The sequence below is a fragment of the Halichoerus grypus genome, chromosome 2 (assembly GCF_964656455.1).
Source record: "Halichoerus grypus chromosome 2, mHalGry1.hap1.1, whole genome shotgun sequence".
NCBI classification, from domain to species: domain Eukaryota; kingdom Metazoa; phylum Chordata; class Mammalia; order Carnivora; family Phocidae; genus Halichoerus; species Halichoerus grypus.
This window is the reverse complement of record NC_135713.1, coordinates 144807453-144826136: the sequence shown is the minus strand read 5'-3', so window position 1 is coordinate 144826136 and position 18684 is coordinate 144807453. Positions and strand designations below refer to the sequence as shown.

At 47.0% G+C, this 18684-nt stretch overlaps 1 protein-coding gene across 2 annotated transcripts in view; it reads left to right on the top strand.

Annotated features, from left to right (window-relative positions):
* Window positions 1-4514: 4514 nt before the first annotated feature.
* RUFY1 (RUN and FYVE domain containing 1) overlaps window positions 4515-18684 on the top strand; it is a 58878-nt gene continuing 44708 nt past the window's right edge. Inside the window, exons 1-4 of one of the 2 annotated variants that reach the window (XM_078067651.1) lie at window positions 4515-4815; window positions 13299-13472; window positions 14868-14985; window positions 18431-18532. In XM_078067651.1, coding sequence (XP_077923777.1) covers window positions 4542-4815; window positions 13299-13472; window positions 14868-14985; window positions 18431-18532 — 668 coding nt within the window. In that variant the 5' untranslated portion in view covers window positions 4515-4541. The remainder of the gene's footprint in view (window positions 4816-13298; window positions 13473-14867; window positions 14986-18430; window positions 18533-18684) is intronic. The other variant, XM_078067652.1, reaches the window with a different exon arrangement.

The following is an 18684-nucleotide window of genomic DNA, read 5'->3' as shown; positions in this document are numbered from 1 at the left end:
TTATTCCAAGCAAAGATGGGAAAGCATATGCAAAGAATAAGTGTGGTGTGTTTAAGAAACAGAAAGAAATCATGTGGGGCTTAACAAATCTACAAATTTGCCTGGCTGGCTCAGTCGGTTAAACGTCTGCCTTCAGCTCAGGTCATGTTCTCAGGGTCCTGGGATCAAACCCCGCGCAGGGCTCCCTGCTCGTGCGGGAAGCCTGCTTCTCCCTCTCCCTGCCTCCCTCCCTCTCTCTCTCTGTCAAATAAATAAATAAGATCTTTTAAAAAAAGAAGAAAGCTACAGATAATGATACGAAATAGGGTCAGAAAGATTGGCAGGGGTCAGATCACACAGGGCCTTATAGGCTGTGATGGCTACATGGATGAGAGAATGGATATGGATGGATGGGAGGCTGGGAGGATGGGTGGATGGGTGGATGGATGGATGGGTGGATGGATGGATGGAAATGGTCAAATCCTGGATGGTTAAAAACCCAAATCCACTTTATACCACTAGATGGAGCCAAACATTGATATTTGTTACTTAGTTGTTCCTGTCTTTCGCAAAAATTGGTATTTCTGGCTAGCATGATATTCCTCCCTGGGAAGCAGACAGGCTTCAAATCTCCTTAGAGCACAGGAGAGCTTCCCGACTAGTGAGGGTACTGGGCTGTTAGCTGCGCAGACATACCGATGCCCTTGGCCCCGGAGTGACCTAGTAAAATCTGAGGAAGCCAGGTTCCCCAAGTGTTAGCTCTGTCCATTCACAATGCTGTGTTATACAGCAAACATTAGCATGTTCTAGGTGGGTCATGACGTTAAAAAAAAAAAAAATAGGAGGTGCAACCTTAGAGAATGTTGTGTGCTTCAGATTGCATCATTCAGGAGAGTGATCTGGCTTTTTTTTTTTTTTTTAAGGTTTTATTTATTTGTCAGAGAAAGAGAGAGAGAGAACACCAGTAGGGGGAACGGCAAGCAGAGGGAGAAGCAGGATCCCCGCTGAGCAAGGAGCCCAATGTGGGACTCAATCCCAGTACTCTGGGATCATGACCTGAGCCCAAGGCAGATGTTTAACCAACTGAGCCACCCAGGCATCTCGAGTAATTTGGCTTTAACTGGCCATTCCTGGCAGCAGAGTACCGACTATGTCCAGATACTAAAGATTATAAAATGCCAACCAAAGTGGGAAACGTGTACTTGTGTTGGGAAACATGTCATCTTATGGGCCAATGCACAAAACCCATGAAACCTTGAGGTTCCACCTCTTTGGATACCACTTTGGGATCAGGCAGGCCACCAGACCCACCCCGGGATGCTGCTTAACTCAATTTAAAGTGCACATCAAGGAGAAAATGAGTCATCTGCAACCATGGCACGCAGACAAGACGAAGTGTCCTGCAATGGGAAGCAAGGAGAGATCTGCAAGCAGGAAGATGAAAGGATCAGCACTGGGTCTTGGGAAGTCCTCAGGTGGAGGTGTCTAGAACAGAAGGGAGGAAGGAAAGTCCCAAGACACAAGCTGTCCTGGAGAGTGACTGCAAAACAAGGCGAGAGGCCATCCAGGCAGGGGCACCAATCGGGCAAAGAAGGGCAGGGCCAGATGTCAGACACGGAGTCTGAGAAATGTAGGGAGAAGCCTTCGGACGATTAGAAAGGAAAATGAGGCAGGCAATGGGCAGAGGGTAGAATCATGCTCAGGAGGAGGGAGCAGGCAGGTGAAACTCAAGGCATAGAAAAAACAGGTTGGGAGAAGATTGGAGAAAAGGACAGGGAGGATGTGGGGGAGTAGGGGAGAACACGGGGAGGGTGGATTGGGCTACATGTTTGGGAGTGGGACTTTCTAATTATTATAGAACATTTCAAGCATATGAAAAACTATAGAAAATAACAAACATGTTAAGGTGTCTTTTAAATTTTACTATTTGTACGGAAAATAATCATACACATTCTCTTCACCAAGTGTGCTCCAAATCACAGATCACTCTTACCAAGTTTTCTCCAAAGTTGGTCTCATATACAGTAAAACTGGAAAGAATTCAGAACTATCATGTCTGTAGCTAGACTTGAGTTACATGCAAACTCAGTTGCCTACCCTACTGGGCCCATCACACCCTTTAGATAATACATATTTTATAATGCCTCACTGTCTATTATGAAATGCAATTCATAGATAATAAACCTACCAACACCCAAAATTTCAAAAAAATTAAGTCCTATCATATAAAAGAGAAATAAATCTATAAAATGTATTTCAATATGTAAAAAAGTCATCACTAACACTAAAAGAAATAAGGTAGCCAGACACTTGTACCTAAAATCCCCATGATTGTGACAAACAGCACAGGTTTTGTCTTAATACCAAAAGCAACATTGTTGTAGGTGATGTGATCTTCTGAAATGGTTAATAGCTCTTTGGTTCTGAACAAATCAATTTAGCTGCATTCTGGGAAGGTTCAGAGTACATTTACGGTAGTCATATTGCTCACCAGTATTCCCTGCTCCCCTTTCCCCAGACACTGGTAGGATTGAACTTTCAAAATCCCTTGAAGTTAGGGGCGGCATATACTTGCTTTGGCCAATGAAATGTATATAAGTGGGGACTCCTGAGTGGCTCAGTTGGTTAAGCATCTGCCTTCGGCTCAGGTCACGATCTCAGGGTCCTGGGATCCAGTCCCGTATCAGGCTACCTGCTCAGTGGTGAGCCTGCTTTTCCCTCTCCCTCTGCTGCTCCCCCTGCTTGTGCTCTCTCTCTCTCTCAAATTAATAAAATCTTTGAAAAAAAAAAAAACTATTTTTGGGGCGCCTGGGTGGCTCAGTCGGTTAAGCGTCTGCCTTCGGCACAGGTCATGATCCCAGGGTCCTGGGATCGAGCCCTGCATCCGGCTCCTGGCTCCGCAGGGAGTCTGCTTCTCCCTCTCCCTCTGCTGCTCCCCCTGCTCATGCTCACTCTCTCCTGCTCTCTCAGTCTCTTTCAAATAAATAAACTCTTTTAAAAATAAATAAATAAAAATGATTTTTCTAAAAGGAATTTATGTTTCTATGCAAAGTGGAATTTGGTCCAGGCTCTGGGCATTATAAACAAGCTCTTCAACTACATGAATGTCCACTGGTATTGAAAAGTCATGAAGGATCTGGGTCTACTGCTTGGTAATTGCAGAGCATCTAACTCCCCTGTTCACCGCACTCCAGCAAAGACTAGCAGCAAACCCCTCCATCACGGTGACAGCTCAAACACCATTCCCACAGCTTCCCCACTCTCTCCGCACCCCACTCTCCCCATAGAAAAGAGCTGGCCTTCAGGGCCCACACAGAGCATAAACACCCAGTGGAGATAGCTGGACCAGAATGCCAGGAGAACCAAGGGGCTTCTAAAGGGACAGCCATTGCCCACTTTACCAATTTGTTGACACCTCGGAATAGACTCTGAGTTGCCAAAGCTTCTGATCTTTCAAGAGGGCCAAAATCCAGATTTTTTTTTTTAAGATTTTATTTATTTATTTGACAGAGAGAGACAGCGAGAGAGGGAACACAAGCAGAGGGAGTGGGAGAGGGAGAAGCAGGCTTCCCGCTGAGCAGGGAGCCCGATGCGGGGCTCGATCCCAGGACCCTGGGATCATGACCTGAGCCGAAGGCAGACGCTTAGCGACTGAGCCACCCAGGCGCCCCCAAAATCTAGATTTTAATGCCAAATCTTTTGATTTCTAAATATCTGCAACAACCTTTTATTTTTTTTTAACTTAAGATTGAAACGCTCTGGGAGCCAAATACAAACGTTCTCCTGGTTTGGTGAGGCTCCTGTGTGGCGCTTTGCAAAGTACGGGATGCTAATGCAACGTGAGTTTCCGTTCAGTCAGACTCCCTTCTCTTCCAAGCGACTCAGGGCGACGGGATCGGCCGTGTGCGAGCCGCGGTGGGGCTGACAGTCCCCGCAGGGCTAACGTCTGCCCGCGCTCCTCACTGCAAAATCTGCTTTCTCGGTTAGGCAGGTTCTCTTATTATCCCCATCTAACTAATTAATAGAATCCGGACCTCTGATTCCCAGTCCTGCCGATCTGTCGTATGTAGGGTTTTCTTTTTAATAAAAAAATCCTGATTTCTTGCCCCACCTGTCCCAGTTTCCTTACCCGCCCTTCTGGGGCTGGTTCTGAAGAGTGCTGCAGAAAAGTGGCGAAGTCGAAAAAGTAAATCATGAAATGAAAATCAGAAAGAGGAAATAGAGTCAAGAGGAAACTGAAGCCCTGGGGGCTGTGTTCTAAGCCGGGCTGGGGGCACCCCCGGTAGGGGGGACAAGCCCAAGGGTAATTTTCTGGACGAGTCCTCCCGACTGGTGGGAATATGGGTGCTTCTTATGTTATGAACTGTGCTTTGCTGAACCTTTTCGAGGTTAAAGAAAGGAGAGGGAAGGGTGGTGAAGAGGAAGGAGAACTTAGCGAACGGGGAAAAAAAAAACTCTCTGCCCGCCCGCGCCGAGCCGACCCCGCCGCCCACCCGCGCGCCCGCCCTAGCGCCCGCCCGCGCCGAGTCCTCCGCCCGTCGCGGCCACGTGACGCGGCCAACATGGCCGACGGGGAAGACGGCTGCCCGGCGGGGCGGGAGCCGGGACCGGAGTCGGGAGAAGAGTTCGAGATCGTGGACCGGAGCCAGCTGCCTAGCCCTGGCGAACTGCGGAGCGCGGCTAAGCCGCGGACCGGGCCGGAGGGCTGGTCGGCGCCCATCCTGACCCTGGCGCGAAAGGCCACGGGCAACCTGTCGGCGAGCTGCGGGAGCGCGCTGCGCGCGGCCGCGGGCCTGGGCGGCGCGGACGGCGGCGCGGACGGCGCGGCGCGCACAGGTAGGTTGCGGCCGGGCACGCCCCGCGCGCGCCCGCGGGACAGGGGGCCGTTGGGCGGTGGTGGGAACCGAGCTGGCGAGGGCGTCGAAGCTCCGCAGCCTGTCAGACGAGTTGTGCAGAAGCAAGCACTCGTCTGTTTTTCTTGATGCCGTGCAAGCCAAGATAAATGCGCGGGTTTGGACGGCCTGAGATTGGGCGGCTCCCCTAGCACACCTTTCTGATTGCGTGCCCCAGACAACATCCTGACTCCCGGTGGCGGACTTGAAGAAAACCTATGAGTTCAAGCTTAGGTCGTCGCTATTAAGCTTGAAAGTGCTCAAGAACTGAATCCGGTTCCGCTCCGTGCCGCGAATCTCCCAAATGCCAACCCGGCTCCTGCCTCGGCTGTCGCGACGCACCCAGGAGTGCGAGCTGCGAGGTGGACGTCAGGAGGCGGTGGTTCCAGGCGAGCCCTGCTGCGGCCAGCTCTGTTGTGTCATGCGCGCAAGTCACCGCGTTTCCCAGACTGTGCAGTAGGGGTTTTTTGATTCACACCGTGAGCTCTCCTCGTCCTCTTCAGCCCTTGTTATTTGGAAAAGAGTTTCAGCATGTTAGAAGAATGGGAATAATGGGAATACTAAATGGTGATGATAAGAAGGGTGTGACTTGGAAAGCCCTATAAAGCCAGATATGGAGAGCTGTGCTCACCAATAGAGTAGCCACGACACACGTGTGAGGTTTAAATGTTAAAACTAAAAACTCAGTTCTGTCTTCATAGAAAGTGTTGCGGGGCAGAGTTGATGGAAGACCGCAGTGCTAAGAATCATACTGTGCCTTTGCGGTTTCTTGATTCCCTCCTACCCACCGGTAAAGTTGCTGCTTAGAAGTCATCGCTGACCCAGCAGAGTGAATTGTGAGAATTTCGGTGGTTAAGAAAGAGTAACGAGTAGAGAAAAGTTTACCAGCAGACTTGTTTTGAGATCCTGGCAGTGGCAAGTGGGACTAGAAGGTACTGAGGAAGCCTGTTCACAGCCTTTGCACACACCTGGGGGTGTTTGATTGCGAACCAGCCGTTGGCGGTGAGTCCCCAAAGTCAAGGCACATGAGGGGTTCTGGAGGCCTCTGGGATCATGTAGCAAGCCAATAATAAATGTTAGCCGTTCGCCGATAAATGCCATGTGCCAGTGCCCAAAGTAGCACCGAGCACAGGATAATTAATCATAAGTATTTGCTTACTTACTAGGTGCCAGGTATTAGTGTGAGATCTGTACCGACGTTAATTCATTTAACCCTCAAAATAACCCCAAGTGATAGCAGGCCTGGCTTCCTCGTGTGCATCAGTGCAGGCTGTGATCCCTGTGGCCCCCCGGGTACTCAGAGGTGCCCCACACTTTAAATCCTTATTGTCTTTGTTATTTTTTTGTTTTTTAAGATTTATTCATTTGACAGAGAGAACACAAGCAGGGGGAGCGGCAGGCAGAAAGGAGCTGGTGCAGCTCCTTTCACAATGGATCACAGTAACATTTTCCCAGTTACGTTGCTGAACACAAGTTAGCTCTTGAGATGCTCAGTGAAAATTCCTGACAGTTGGGAAAGTGTTAAAAGTTTTCCTCCTTGTCAATAGAGGGGAACACTGTACTGTATTATAAGATCCTTCAAGACACCAAAGGGCTACTCAAAACTAAAACTCAAATATATCAAGAATCTACTTACTCCTCTATAATTGAGAACCCAACAACAAAAAAAAACCCATACGGCCCACTCCCCATCCTGCGTACTCACTTTCTATACCAAAGGTGACAACAAGCTGTGAGCTCTTTGTGTCTGGTAGTTGCATTTTATATGCTGCATAGTATAAAAGCATTAAAACAAAAAAATTCTGGGACACCTGGGTGGCTCAGTCAGTGAAGCGTCTGCTTTTGGCCCAGGTCATGATCCCAGGGTCCTGGGATCAAGTCCCACATGGAGCCTGCTTCTCCCTCTGCCTGCCGCTCTCCCTGCTTGTGCTCTCTCTCTCTGACAAATAAATAAAATATTTTTTTAAAAATAAAATAAAAAATAAAGCAAATTTTTTTTTTAGCCAGTGAGCAGGCTTTACATAAAAATCCAGATGTCCAGCTTCTGAAAACTCGGTGCCCGACCCTGTTGACCAGCATTCTTCCCACCAGAGGGTGGTGCTCAGCGGGGTTGCTCCCTGGATATCCATGGGGCCCCAGGTCCCCTCCAGCTCATCCTCCCATAGCAGCACTCATTTCTGTCCCAGCCTGGCCCCTGCGCAACAGTCAAGATGGAGGTCCCTGAACAGACCATTTATTTGGCAATTCAGGAAGTATAGAACTTGGTGACATCCTGTGTGTTTTGCTGATGTGCTGAACTATTATTTTTTTTTAAGATTTTATTTATTTGAGAGAGAGCACAAGTGGGTAGGAGAGGGAGAAGCAGACTCCCTGCTGAGCAAGCAGCCCGATGTGGGACTCGATCCCAGGAACCTGGGATCATGACCTAAGCCAAAGGCAGATGCTTAACGAGCCACCCAGGCGCCCTGTGCTGAACTCTTATTAATGAAGCTTAGAGATATGAATAGCTTGGCCAAAGTCACAAAGCCAGTAAACCTGAGAGATGGAATGGCTTAAAAATCCACTTCACATCTTCCGGAGCTCTAAATTGAGCACGAATGGGAACAGGTGAGTCATGGAGCAGAGGGATGGGTGGGATGGCTGCGGAACACAGCCATGTACCCAGGAACGGTGATAGTGATGTGGGAAACAAAGGCCAAAGAAAAACTAAATATCCATACTACCTGCAGCCCACTGGCAAGTCCTTGAAACAGGCCGAGTGACATTCTTCTAGGAACTCTGCTGTCTCCATGCTGATACTTTGCTAAGGGCAAAAGGCAATCTTAACCCAACCCCCAGGTCCTGTAAATCTACTTTAACATATAAAACTTCATTTGGAAACTTCCTTTATCTCTAAACGTCCCCCCTCAAGATACATGTTGGCAGTCATCCCCCAAGTATATGGCCCACCGATATACATCTGAAGGGTCTCATTACTAAGGTTTTATTAGATGATAACAAATGGCCTTTTCCCAACAATAGCTAGCCCCCTCAGGGTCCTGGAAACCTTGCTTCCAAATTCCTTAGAGACTTACACTATCCCTGACCCCCTCCCAACTTGAAAGTATATAATGGGCCACTCATCACGACATCAGTGCCCACGGGTACTGTCCCGTGCTTTAATAAAACCTCCTTTTTGCACCAAAAACGGATCAGGAATTCTTTCTTGGCTGTCGGCTCTGAACCCCAACATCTTTCCTACATCAACAGAAGCCACTGCCACCCACTTCTGATCACCTAAAACACTAGTCTTCATGTTGTTTTGCTCACATGACCCCCTAAAAAAAATCTTCAGCTTTTAAGGTTGACATGTTCTCTGGTGTACTGTAAATATTAGCTTTTTTTTTTTTTAAAGATTTTATTTATTTGACAGAGACAGCGAGAGAGGGAACACAAGCAGGGAGAGTGGGAGAGGGAGAAGCAGGCTCCCCGCCGAGCAGGGAGCCCGATGCGGGGCTCGATCCCAGGACCCTGGGATCAGGACCTGAGGCGAAGGCAGACGCTCAACTGACTGAGCCACCCAGGTGCCCCAAATATTAGCTTTTTTTTTTTTTTTTAAAGATTTTATTTATTCATTTGAGACAGAAATACAGAGAGAGAGCGAGAGCATGAGCAGGGGAGAGGCAGAGGGAGAGGGAGAGGCAGGCTCCCCGCCGAGCCAGGAGCCAGACGTGGGGCTCGATCCCAGGACTCTGGGATCATGACCTGAGCCGAAGGCAGACGCTTAACCATCTGAGCCACCCAGGCGCCCCCCAAATATTAGCTTTTTAAAATAAAAGTGTTACATCATTCTTTAAGTGGCATATAAATACCTAAATGATTTGATAAGCACTACCATCCATCTTAAATAAGTTATTTGAAGACTTTACCATTTTTTTAAAGGTATTTCTTTTTGAGTAATCTCTACACCCAACGTGCGGCTCGAACCAACTCCAAGATCAAGAGTCGCATGCTCTACCAACTGAGCCAGCCAGGCGCCCCTGAAAACTGTACGTTTTCCCTTTTACTCCTTGAACTTGAATTTCTATTCCACTTCCATATGTTTTAAATTTTTTTATTATTTTAAAAAAATTATTTTTTTTAAAGATTTTTTATTTTTTATTAGAGTACAAGCAGGGGGAGCGGCAGGCGGAGGGAGGGGGAGCGGCAGGCAGTGGGAGAAGGAGAAGCAGGCTCCCACAGGGAGCCTGACGTGGGGCTCGATCCCAGGACCCTGGGATCATGACCTGAGCCGAAGGCAGACACTTAACCATCTGAGCCACCCAGGCGCCCCAAAAATTATTTATTATTTTAAAAAATTTTATTTATCATCCTGTCATATATCTCAGGGAAAAAAAGTAAATTAAAATTCAATAAACTTTTTTTTAGATTTTTTTTTTTTTTTATTCATTTGCGAGAGAGACAGAGAGAGAACAAGTAGAGGGAGAGGCAGAGGGAGAGGGAGAAGCAGGCTCCCTGCTGAGCAAGGAGCCCGATGCGGGACTCGATCCCAGGACCCTGGGATCATGACCTGAGCCAAAGGCAGACGCTTAACCATCTGAGCCACCCAGGCGCCCTCAATAAACTTTTTTTGTGACTAAAGCTCTAAGTGTATAAAATATTTTTCTTGTGGACTGAATTACCATTAAAATAATAAGAAATGCTAAGTTGACAAAAGGGTATAATTTTTATACATAATTACTATAAACTTTTCTTGTTATTGTTTCTCTTAATGGGCTGGTTTGGTTTTTTCATTAGCATGTATCCATAAATGAAAATATATGGTTTACTCATAAAATATATGATGGGACTCAGCATCAATTTTATTCCCATTTTTTGGTTTTTTAATAGATGCGAGCCCTGAGAAGCCTGGTTCATATAAACAGGAAATAGAAATGGACAGTGTTGTTATAGTAATGTCAAACTTTTGAATTCCAAGTTATGTGCTCCAAGTCACATTGATCTTTTTTTGTTTTTATTTTTGTTCCTTTGTTTTTGTTTAATAAAAATGAAAATCACCTGACTTGCAAAAAGATGCAACCCAATCATATTAAATTTCTCAGCCTCGGAAGGTTCCCCCAAAAAAGCCTTTACCCAGACTTATTAAATGAAAATTATGCCTGTAGTTCTTTCAATAGTTACCTTAACCCAGAACACTCAGAACAGTTGGGGACACCTGAATGTTGCTTATTTCATTATACCTTTGTCAACACAGTATTATTTGCCAACACAAAAAGACTTAGTTTATGTGTACTTCAAATCCATTTTCTTCAAAAACATGGAGCTATAGTGTTGGCCCATCTAATGTATGGAACATGTTCCTCAAATTAATGGTACATCCTAGGAAGGAGTATTGAGACAGGCTGAGAATAATTACATGTATCTGTGGGAGAAAAAAATGTTTAATTTTCTGAATTCAGGCTAGCCGGCAGAGAATTAGAGACCGTCCCCCTCCCCCAAGACCAGGTTTCCTTAACTAAGTACAATAAAGCAATGACAGGTTGGAAGCTCTTCATGTTTTGGGTGACTTGAATCATCAAAGGAGGCTTCACCTCCACTTGGTGTGTGGGACTCTCTGGACCCCAGGTCGGTGTAATGTAGTTTTGAGTAGCGTTGTTGGTGAGCTCCGGAGCCAACAGCCAGGAAAGAATTCTTGAGATGTCTTTGGTGCAAAAAGGTGATGTTTAATGGGATAGGACCAGTGGGCAGAAAGAGCTGCTGCACTGGGGCTGTGAGGAATGGCTGATTATATACGTGGGAGTTGGGGGAGGTAAGGACAAAGGGAGGTGTCCAAAAGGACTTCCATACGCTAAAGAAGACTCCGGATACTGCGGGCCTTGCTATTGTCAAACTAAGGTTGCTTTTCCCTCTGGGAAAACATTAGCGTTAAGACAGTTGGGAGTTTCCTGGAGGAGTGTTACACTCTGCCTGCCTCACGTATTTGTCAGTGGGGCTACAGGATAGAAGGAAATCTAATTTCATTTACATTCCCTTCTGCCTTTGTTTCCCATATCACTGTGGAGGGGCTGGTGATGTTAGGGCTCCAGGAAATTGAGTCTGTGGGTCTCTGGAAGTTAGGCTCTTGATAACAGGATGCTTTTGCCTTGTAAATCTCTAGGACATTCGTAAACTGATGGAGACTCCTGTCCTACAGGACTGTGATCTTTGTCAGTTAACCATTTGTTTTTCCCTTTCCTTCGTTTTAGGGCAGCCAGGAGTGCCTGAGGAATGTCACACATAGCCCATGGGGGGGGGGGGCAGGGTGTCAGCTTGTGCTTTGTCCTCAGCTTGCCTTCTGCTCCCTCATCAGGTGCATCCAGAGGAACATGTGGGATAGGGAGTGAATCTATGACCGGGCCGCAGGAGTGCAAGAGCACCTGGCTCCTGGGCTCCCAAACAGAGCAGGTTCAGCCCCTGGCCGCTGATAGGATCCAATGGCAGAGAGACGAGTGGTGGTGAACCAAGAAGGGAATTTATTGCAGTGAGGCCAGTCCTGGGGAGACGGGAGTAGCATCTCAGAGGCGGTCTACAAGTGCTGAGAATACCCTAGATTTGTGTAAGGAAAACGTGGGACAGTTGGCGGGTACAGGCGGGTGGCAGTAAAGGCCGCATCCCTCCTTGTCTTGCTGGTTCAGGGCAGTCCTTACTGGAAGTTTGGGTTCCCATCGGGGGACGCCTCGCCCGCATAAGCCGGAAAGAACTTAATCCATGAGGAAAGTCCAGACTGAGGTGAAAATGGAGGTGGTTGAAGCCCCTTCACATGGGGCTGTCCTGTAGACTGTGCAGCTCGAGGGCTGGAAGCGGATCTGCAAACACCTGCGCTTGCCTGGCTCTGCGCTGCCCGAGGAGAGCGGGTTCACAGCCTGGGCCGGGGGCTCCAGCAGTCTTTCCAGATCGCTTCTGTGTTTATTGGTCTGTTCGGGGTTTCTCCCTCCTCTGGATGAGGCTTTACGACTTGTATTTTCCTTGCCAATCATCCAGCTCATTAACGCTGTCGAATTATAAATGTAATATATAGGATTCTCTCCAAATTTAAAAATAATTATACCACCCCCACCCATTTAATCAACCCATTTTTCTCTGGTCAAATGTTTAGGCCGATTTTTCTTTGCCAGCAGCTGTCTTCGTGGGTGTGTGAGACTTTAGAATTTTCCAGACAGTCCCAGGCTGTCTTAAGTCTCAATAATATTTACTTAATACCTTTATTATAAATTCAGTCATAATTCATTTCTTTTCCATTTAGCTATCCATGTGTGCGCTCTTTTAACTATCTTTATGTTCATATTAATTAATGACCATGAAATCAAACAGCTGTCAACAAAGGATTAATATCAGTATTAATTTATACAGAATACACAGATCAATAGACAATTCGGCAGGGAAGTTGATTTAACATGCTATTCACAGAATCCTAGGAGACGATAAGCGTGAAAAGCTACTTGACCTCCGTAGTGATCCGACAGCTGCCAGCTGAAACCATACGACCCCCCCCGCCCCCCACCACCACGGTCCGGCCGGCAAATGTTTCAGACCAAACGTTGGCGGGGGTTCGGAGGGGCGCGCGCGGGCTTATTTTTCCCGCCAGAACTCGGTTAATCGCGTGGAGTCTGCATTTTTAATTTCTAGGCTGCCAGCTTCCTGGGTGTGAGGGGGACACTTGGTAAACATTTGTCATGGGTATCTTATACTGACGGCCCACAGACTTTTTTTACTCTTAAAGCGACAGCATTAATGGGAGTTGGAAATGGAAACGGAGCTGAGTTTTTTTGATTCTAGCGGTTTCCCATACAAAAAAGTCTAAGACTCGTACTGCCCACTAACTGTGGACCGAAGACGGGCAACGAGAATTTGAGTCTGGAACTCAGGAGCAGACACTTTTCTAAAGGCCCTTGGGTTGACACCGACGGACAAAAGAACAGGCTCAGAGAGCCATCTGGGGAGGCCGAAGGCCGGGCTACCCTGGCGGAGAATGCAAAATGGCGCCCTTGAGCTTCGTGGGCGTGGCCTCCGGCTGGGCCCGTCCAATCGGAATGTCCAGGGGCGGAACACTTCCCCCCCCAGCTCGCCTTCCAGCTTGGGGCGGGGCTTCCTGGAGTTTGCCCCCTTCCATTGGTCGAAAATGGAATTACTGGCTGTGGGAAAGGCCAATCGCGGCGAGTCTTAGTAGAGCCGTCGCCTTAGCAACGCGCGGAGCCGCCTGGGAGAGGTCTCCTGAGAGTGACCCGCGGCTCAGGCTGCCCAGGTGCAGCCGTGACCTCCAGGGATCAGAGGCCGGTTGACTACGAAGCCCAGTTATCCGTCCAGCCGCACGTCCGCGCTTGGAACCCCCCGCCAGGCCGATCTTCCAACCTCCTCACCCCGACCACCCTCAGTCCGCTAACGAGGCTGTCCCTGTTTCTGCCCCAACAGCTTCCAGGTGCCAGATGATGGAGGAGCGTGCCAACTTGATGCACATGATGAAACTCAGCGTCAAAGTCTTGCTCCAGTCTGCCCTGAGCCTGGGCCGCAGCCTGGATGCGGACCATGCCCCCTTGCAGCAGTTCTTTGTAGTGATGGAGCACTGCCTCAAACACGGGCTGAAAGGTGAGCTGGAGGGGGCGTTCGGGGGCGGGAATTCGGGCCAGCTGTGTGCCCAGCATGTATTCATCAGTGCTGAGCATTGTTCTGGGTGCTGGGATAACAGCAGGGTACAAAACAGACACGGTCCCTGCACGCCAGCCCACATCGAGAGCAGCACTGTCCAGGGGAAATGCCAGGCAAGCTACTTGTGCAATTTTTAGTGTTTTGGTAGCCACGTTAAAAAAAAAAAAAAAAAAGGAACAGGTGAAATTAATTTTAAGAACACATTTTATTGACCCCAGTATATCCTAAATATTATGATTTTTACACATAATCAGTATTTAAAAGCCTTATTGATGAGATATTTTACATTCTTCATTCTACTAAGGCTTAAAAACCCACTGTGTGTTTTATACGACATCTCAGTTGCACGGGCCGCACTTCAGGTGCTTAGGAGCACGTGTAACCAGTGACTCTAGCGGACAGCACAGTTCTAGGGACCAGACAGACAATACATGCAGAAACAAACTTAATTACAAATGCTCCAAATTCAAGGAAGCATTAAGGGTTTCAGCTAGATGAGAGGGGAGGTCTTGCTGGGGAGGTGAACTGTGAGCTGAGACCTAAAGGAGAAAAAGTTAGCTGTGCCGAGATTTGGGGCAAGAGCATTCCTTAGTGGGGGAAGAAGCAGGTGGGCAGAAGTCCTGGGTGAGACCAGGCTTGGTTTGAGGAAGATGCCAGTGGGCTCAGAGGTAGAGTGGGAGGAGATGAAGTCAGGGAAATGGATTGGGGGGGCGGGGGAAGGCTGGATCAGGTAGGCCTTTACAGGTCATCTGTTTGTATTGTAGGTGTTGGATTGTATTGTAGGTGTATCTGGAGGATTTTAAGCAAAGGGGAAAACATGACCTGACTTAACATTTTTAAAAGAACTTCTATGTGTGTGAAGAGGTTGTGGGGTGGGGGGGTGAGGAGGTAGCCATATTAGGAGCAGGGAGACCCATTAGAATGTTATTGGCAGCAATCAGATGAGGGATGGTGGTGATGATTTGAAATCTGACATTGATGTTGGCATCAGGTAGGAGGGAGAAAGGGGAAGGCTTTCTACAAGCCATGTATATGTAAGTACGTACATATATACATACACGTATATACGTATATATGTATACACACACACACTTGTTTTATTTGATGGGCAATAAATAGTTGGAGTAAGAGCATAGTCGGGGTATCACAGAAACCCTGTCACCAAAGGAAGGGAGAGCTCATTTGTTACCTGACATCTCTGAGTCCCCAAGACTAATTCAGGATTAAGCAGTAGAGCTGTGCATTGTCCATTTGGCTTTTGGGGGAGAGACTGTGGGCGCCTGAGGACATTTTGCAACCTGTTCTTATGAATAACACTTTTGTTTTCCCTTTTAGTTAAGAAGAGTTTTATTGGCCAAAATAAATCTTTCTTTGGTCCTTTGGAGCTGGTGGAGAAACTTTGTCCAGAAGCATCAGATATAGCCACTAGTGTCAGAAATCTGCCAGAATTAAAGTGAGTGAGAAGTAGCTAACACTGATTTAATGTTTGAAAAAAAACTCCCTCGTATTTACCCATTTCTCAATTCCTTGCTGATAAACTTTTTCTAATTTAGAACAAATCGTAACATGAGCCACACTCCACTTGAACTTTAGTCTCAGCTCTGCTGCTCATTATCCTCAAAATCTTGAGCAAGATCTGCCCCTCCCTGAGCCTCAGTTTCCTTATCTTTTAAGATGGGGACAGCGATTCCTATAGGTCACATGAGGTCATGTAGTTTGAAAAGGTGTTGTGGGGACCTGGCTGGCTCAGTCGGTAGAGCACTTGACTCTTGATCTCAGGTCGTGAGTTCCGGCCCCATGTTGGGCACAGAGATTACTTTAAAAAAAGAGAGAGAGAAAAGATGTTGTTACCTGAGGAGCAGTTATAAGAGTAAAAGGGGTCATCGTTATGCTCCTGGAATCCGTGCTTTGGATGCATCTGGGCAGTTTTCAGAATAATACAGCTCAGGCCAGATTTTAGATTCTAGGACATGGGACATTTGTGAAAAGGTGAGACATATCATTTACCATGTCTGGGTTGGCCCCTTGGGATCCCCATGCATTGGCTCAAAATAAAAAAACTGGACAGAATACAAACAAGGCATCAAAAACTAATGATGTAATATATGGTGATTAACATAACAATAAAAAATTTTTAAAAAAGAATACAAACAAGGCGTCATCGTGAAATCTGCATTTAGAAGGGGACCTAGAGAGCCTTGGGCCCATGCAAAAAAGCACCCTGCCTGTCCCACAGGGGGACACCACTGTCCAGCCCCACACACGTCTCCTGGGAAGCCAGCCTGTTCCGTTTTCAGATCATAATCGCCAGCATTTACCAAGGGCTTGCCGTGTGCCAGGCATTGTGCTAGGACATTTCAGGATCTCATTTAATTCCCCACAACAAAGCCTCCAGGAAAGCTGTTGGGATCCCCGCATGATAAGTACGAAACCGAGACAGAGCAGCTAAGTAACCTGCCCGAGGGCCCTCAGCAAGTGAGTGTTGCAGCCAGGAAGGGAACACAGGCCTCAGGGATTCTAGAACCCTCTGAGTCCCACCACGTCCATTGCTATGGAGCCCTGTGCAGTCTTCTCAAGATGAAATTGAAGCCTCGGTCCCTGTCGCTAGTTCAGCCCTTGGGCCTGTCCCACAGAAGGTGAAAGCCTTTTGCACCGTGACAACTTTCAAATACGTATTTGGTGAGCTCTCAGGAGCTTCCCACGTCTGCTTTGTTTCAGCAGTTCCTTTTGTGGTCCTGCTGCCCATCCCTTCCGACCAGCTCACTCCCTCATGAGGGAAGCCGTGAGACGGAGGCCCAGTGCGTTAGATTGGAGCAGACCGGGGCTGTCCCTCCTCCAACACTCAGACCTCTGTTTCCAGTTATGCACGGGAGGCAGTTTTGAAGTCTTGTGCTAACAAAGAGCTCACTGTCCGCGAAACCCACCGCCTCCTTCCCTTCTTACTCTGTGGCTGTGAACAAGTGACAGGCTTGGCCTGTCGAAATCCTCCCGTCTCCTGAGAAGGAAAGACACAATAGTTCCCTTCTCTTGATGCCTCCAGGAGTAGCCTCACCGGGGCCGTGTGGGAGAGGACTTTTTTTTTTTTTTTTACTATTTCATTAAATTGTTATAAAAGTTCTAAAATTTTGACATTATTTTGGAAGTTTATGACTAATGTTTTGGGGGGTGGAAGGTAGTTTGAAACTTTTGCAGGATGCATTTTGTATCCTGAGGAGTCTCGAGTTTAGTTCCCCTATCTAATTGAAATGAAAATACCTTTTGCAGTATGACCCTGTCACCCAAAATTTTTCATTGTTTTCAAGTCACTGGTGGTTTTTTTTGTTCGCTTGTTTGTTGTTGTTGTTTTAAGATTTTTATTTATTTGAGAGAGAGCACCAGTTGCGGGGGAGGGGGGAAGGCAGAGGGAGCGGGAGAAGCAGACTCCCCGCTGAGCAGGGAGCCCAATGCAGGACTCGATCCCAGGACCCTGAGATCATGACCTGAGCTGAAGGCAGACACTTAACCGACTGAGCCACCCAAGTGTCCCCACAACATCATTTTTGCAATGGCCACAGAGCATTCAGAAAAAAAACTCCCCTTTGGACTTTGTGCTTGTCTTCAGTTTTTCATTATCCGAAGAGTGCGGCAGACCATCCCCACACATACGTTTTTATGTGCATCCTAAATTATTTCCTTACCACATATTATTAGACCTAGAGCTTTGATAACCCGATCAAATCACTGGCTGGAAGTGTAGTGCGGGTTTATGTGCCTGACAGGCCACACATGTCTGTGTCCCTTTGCCACATCATGCCAGTATTCAGTATCTTTTTTTTTTCTACTTTATTTCCTTTCCTTTGTGCTCTGGTTTAACCTCATTTATTTAGGGGAGGGGGGGTTTCAAAGCCTTTTGTACTGATGGGTTGGATTAACCCCTACGGGCCTGGCTCCTGGAAGTGCTCAGCCCCCACAGCTCCCTTTGGTGCAGACACTGATGACAGGAGCACCTCGACTACTTTCTTAGAGATCACAAATGCCGTCACTCTGCCTAGAACAGAATCTTTCTCCGCAAGCCGTGTTAGGTCTACAGTTGGGAGGCTTTCTGTTTTCTTCTGATGTTTAGAGCAGGCCTTTTCAAAATTGCCTCTTTGAGATTGGTTCCACAACAGCACGAATGTACTAAACGCTAACGAAGTGTACATGTAAAAGTAAATTTTATGTTCTGTGTGTTTTGCGACAGTTAAAAATAAAATTGCACCTTTGAGCTAATGCCTCAAAACGTGTTGGATATATTAATAGAAATAGAGATACATAGATATATTAGATATATAATAGATCTATTCATGAGGTACATTAATCTTTTGAAGAAATGTTTATCCACTATACAAACCTAACCTGATATTTCCTGGCCCCTGTGAAATTTTATGAATATATGCAAAGTTTTATCTAATTGTATTTGTTCCAGAAATCAGATTTTTTTGTGGCTTAAAAGATTTTATTTATTTGAGAGAGAGTGAGAGCTAGAGAGAGAGAGAGCACACACAGGGGGAGCGGGAGAGAGAGAAGCAGAGCAAGGAGACCGATGCGGGACTCGATCCCAGGACCCTGGGATTATGACCTGAGCGAAGGCAGATGCTTTCACTGACTAAGCCACCCAGGCATCCCTAAGAGTTTTTTTCTCTTGTCAAAACAAACAAACCAAAAATACATGTCCGCGATACAAAATTCAAACAGTACCCAAAGGTTTGCAGAGAGTGGTTTTCTGGGCCTTCCCACCCGAGCTCCAAAGCTGCTGTTCTTACGGTGTTCCCTGTGTTCACATGCACGTACGTGCAGGAAGATGTGTATCTCTTTAGCTAAATTGGGGGCTTGGGGGTTTTTGGTGTTATGCCTTAACAGTTTGGCTCTCTGAATTCCAGGACGGCTGTGGGAAGAGGCAGAGCCTGGCTGTATCTTGCACTCATGCAAAAGAAACTGGCAGATTATCTGAAAGTGCTCATAGACAATAAACATCTCTTAAGGTATTTTACCTCCTATCTTTGCTGTCTTTTGCTCCTAAAATACTTCGAACATCGTTCTGGAGATGGTTTGGAATTAAAACAAGAGTGTGCGATGTACACAGCTTTAAAGAGTATTTCATTTTTCGAGCACAGGTATCTGAAAGTCATTATGA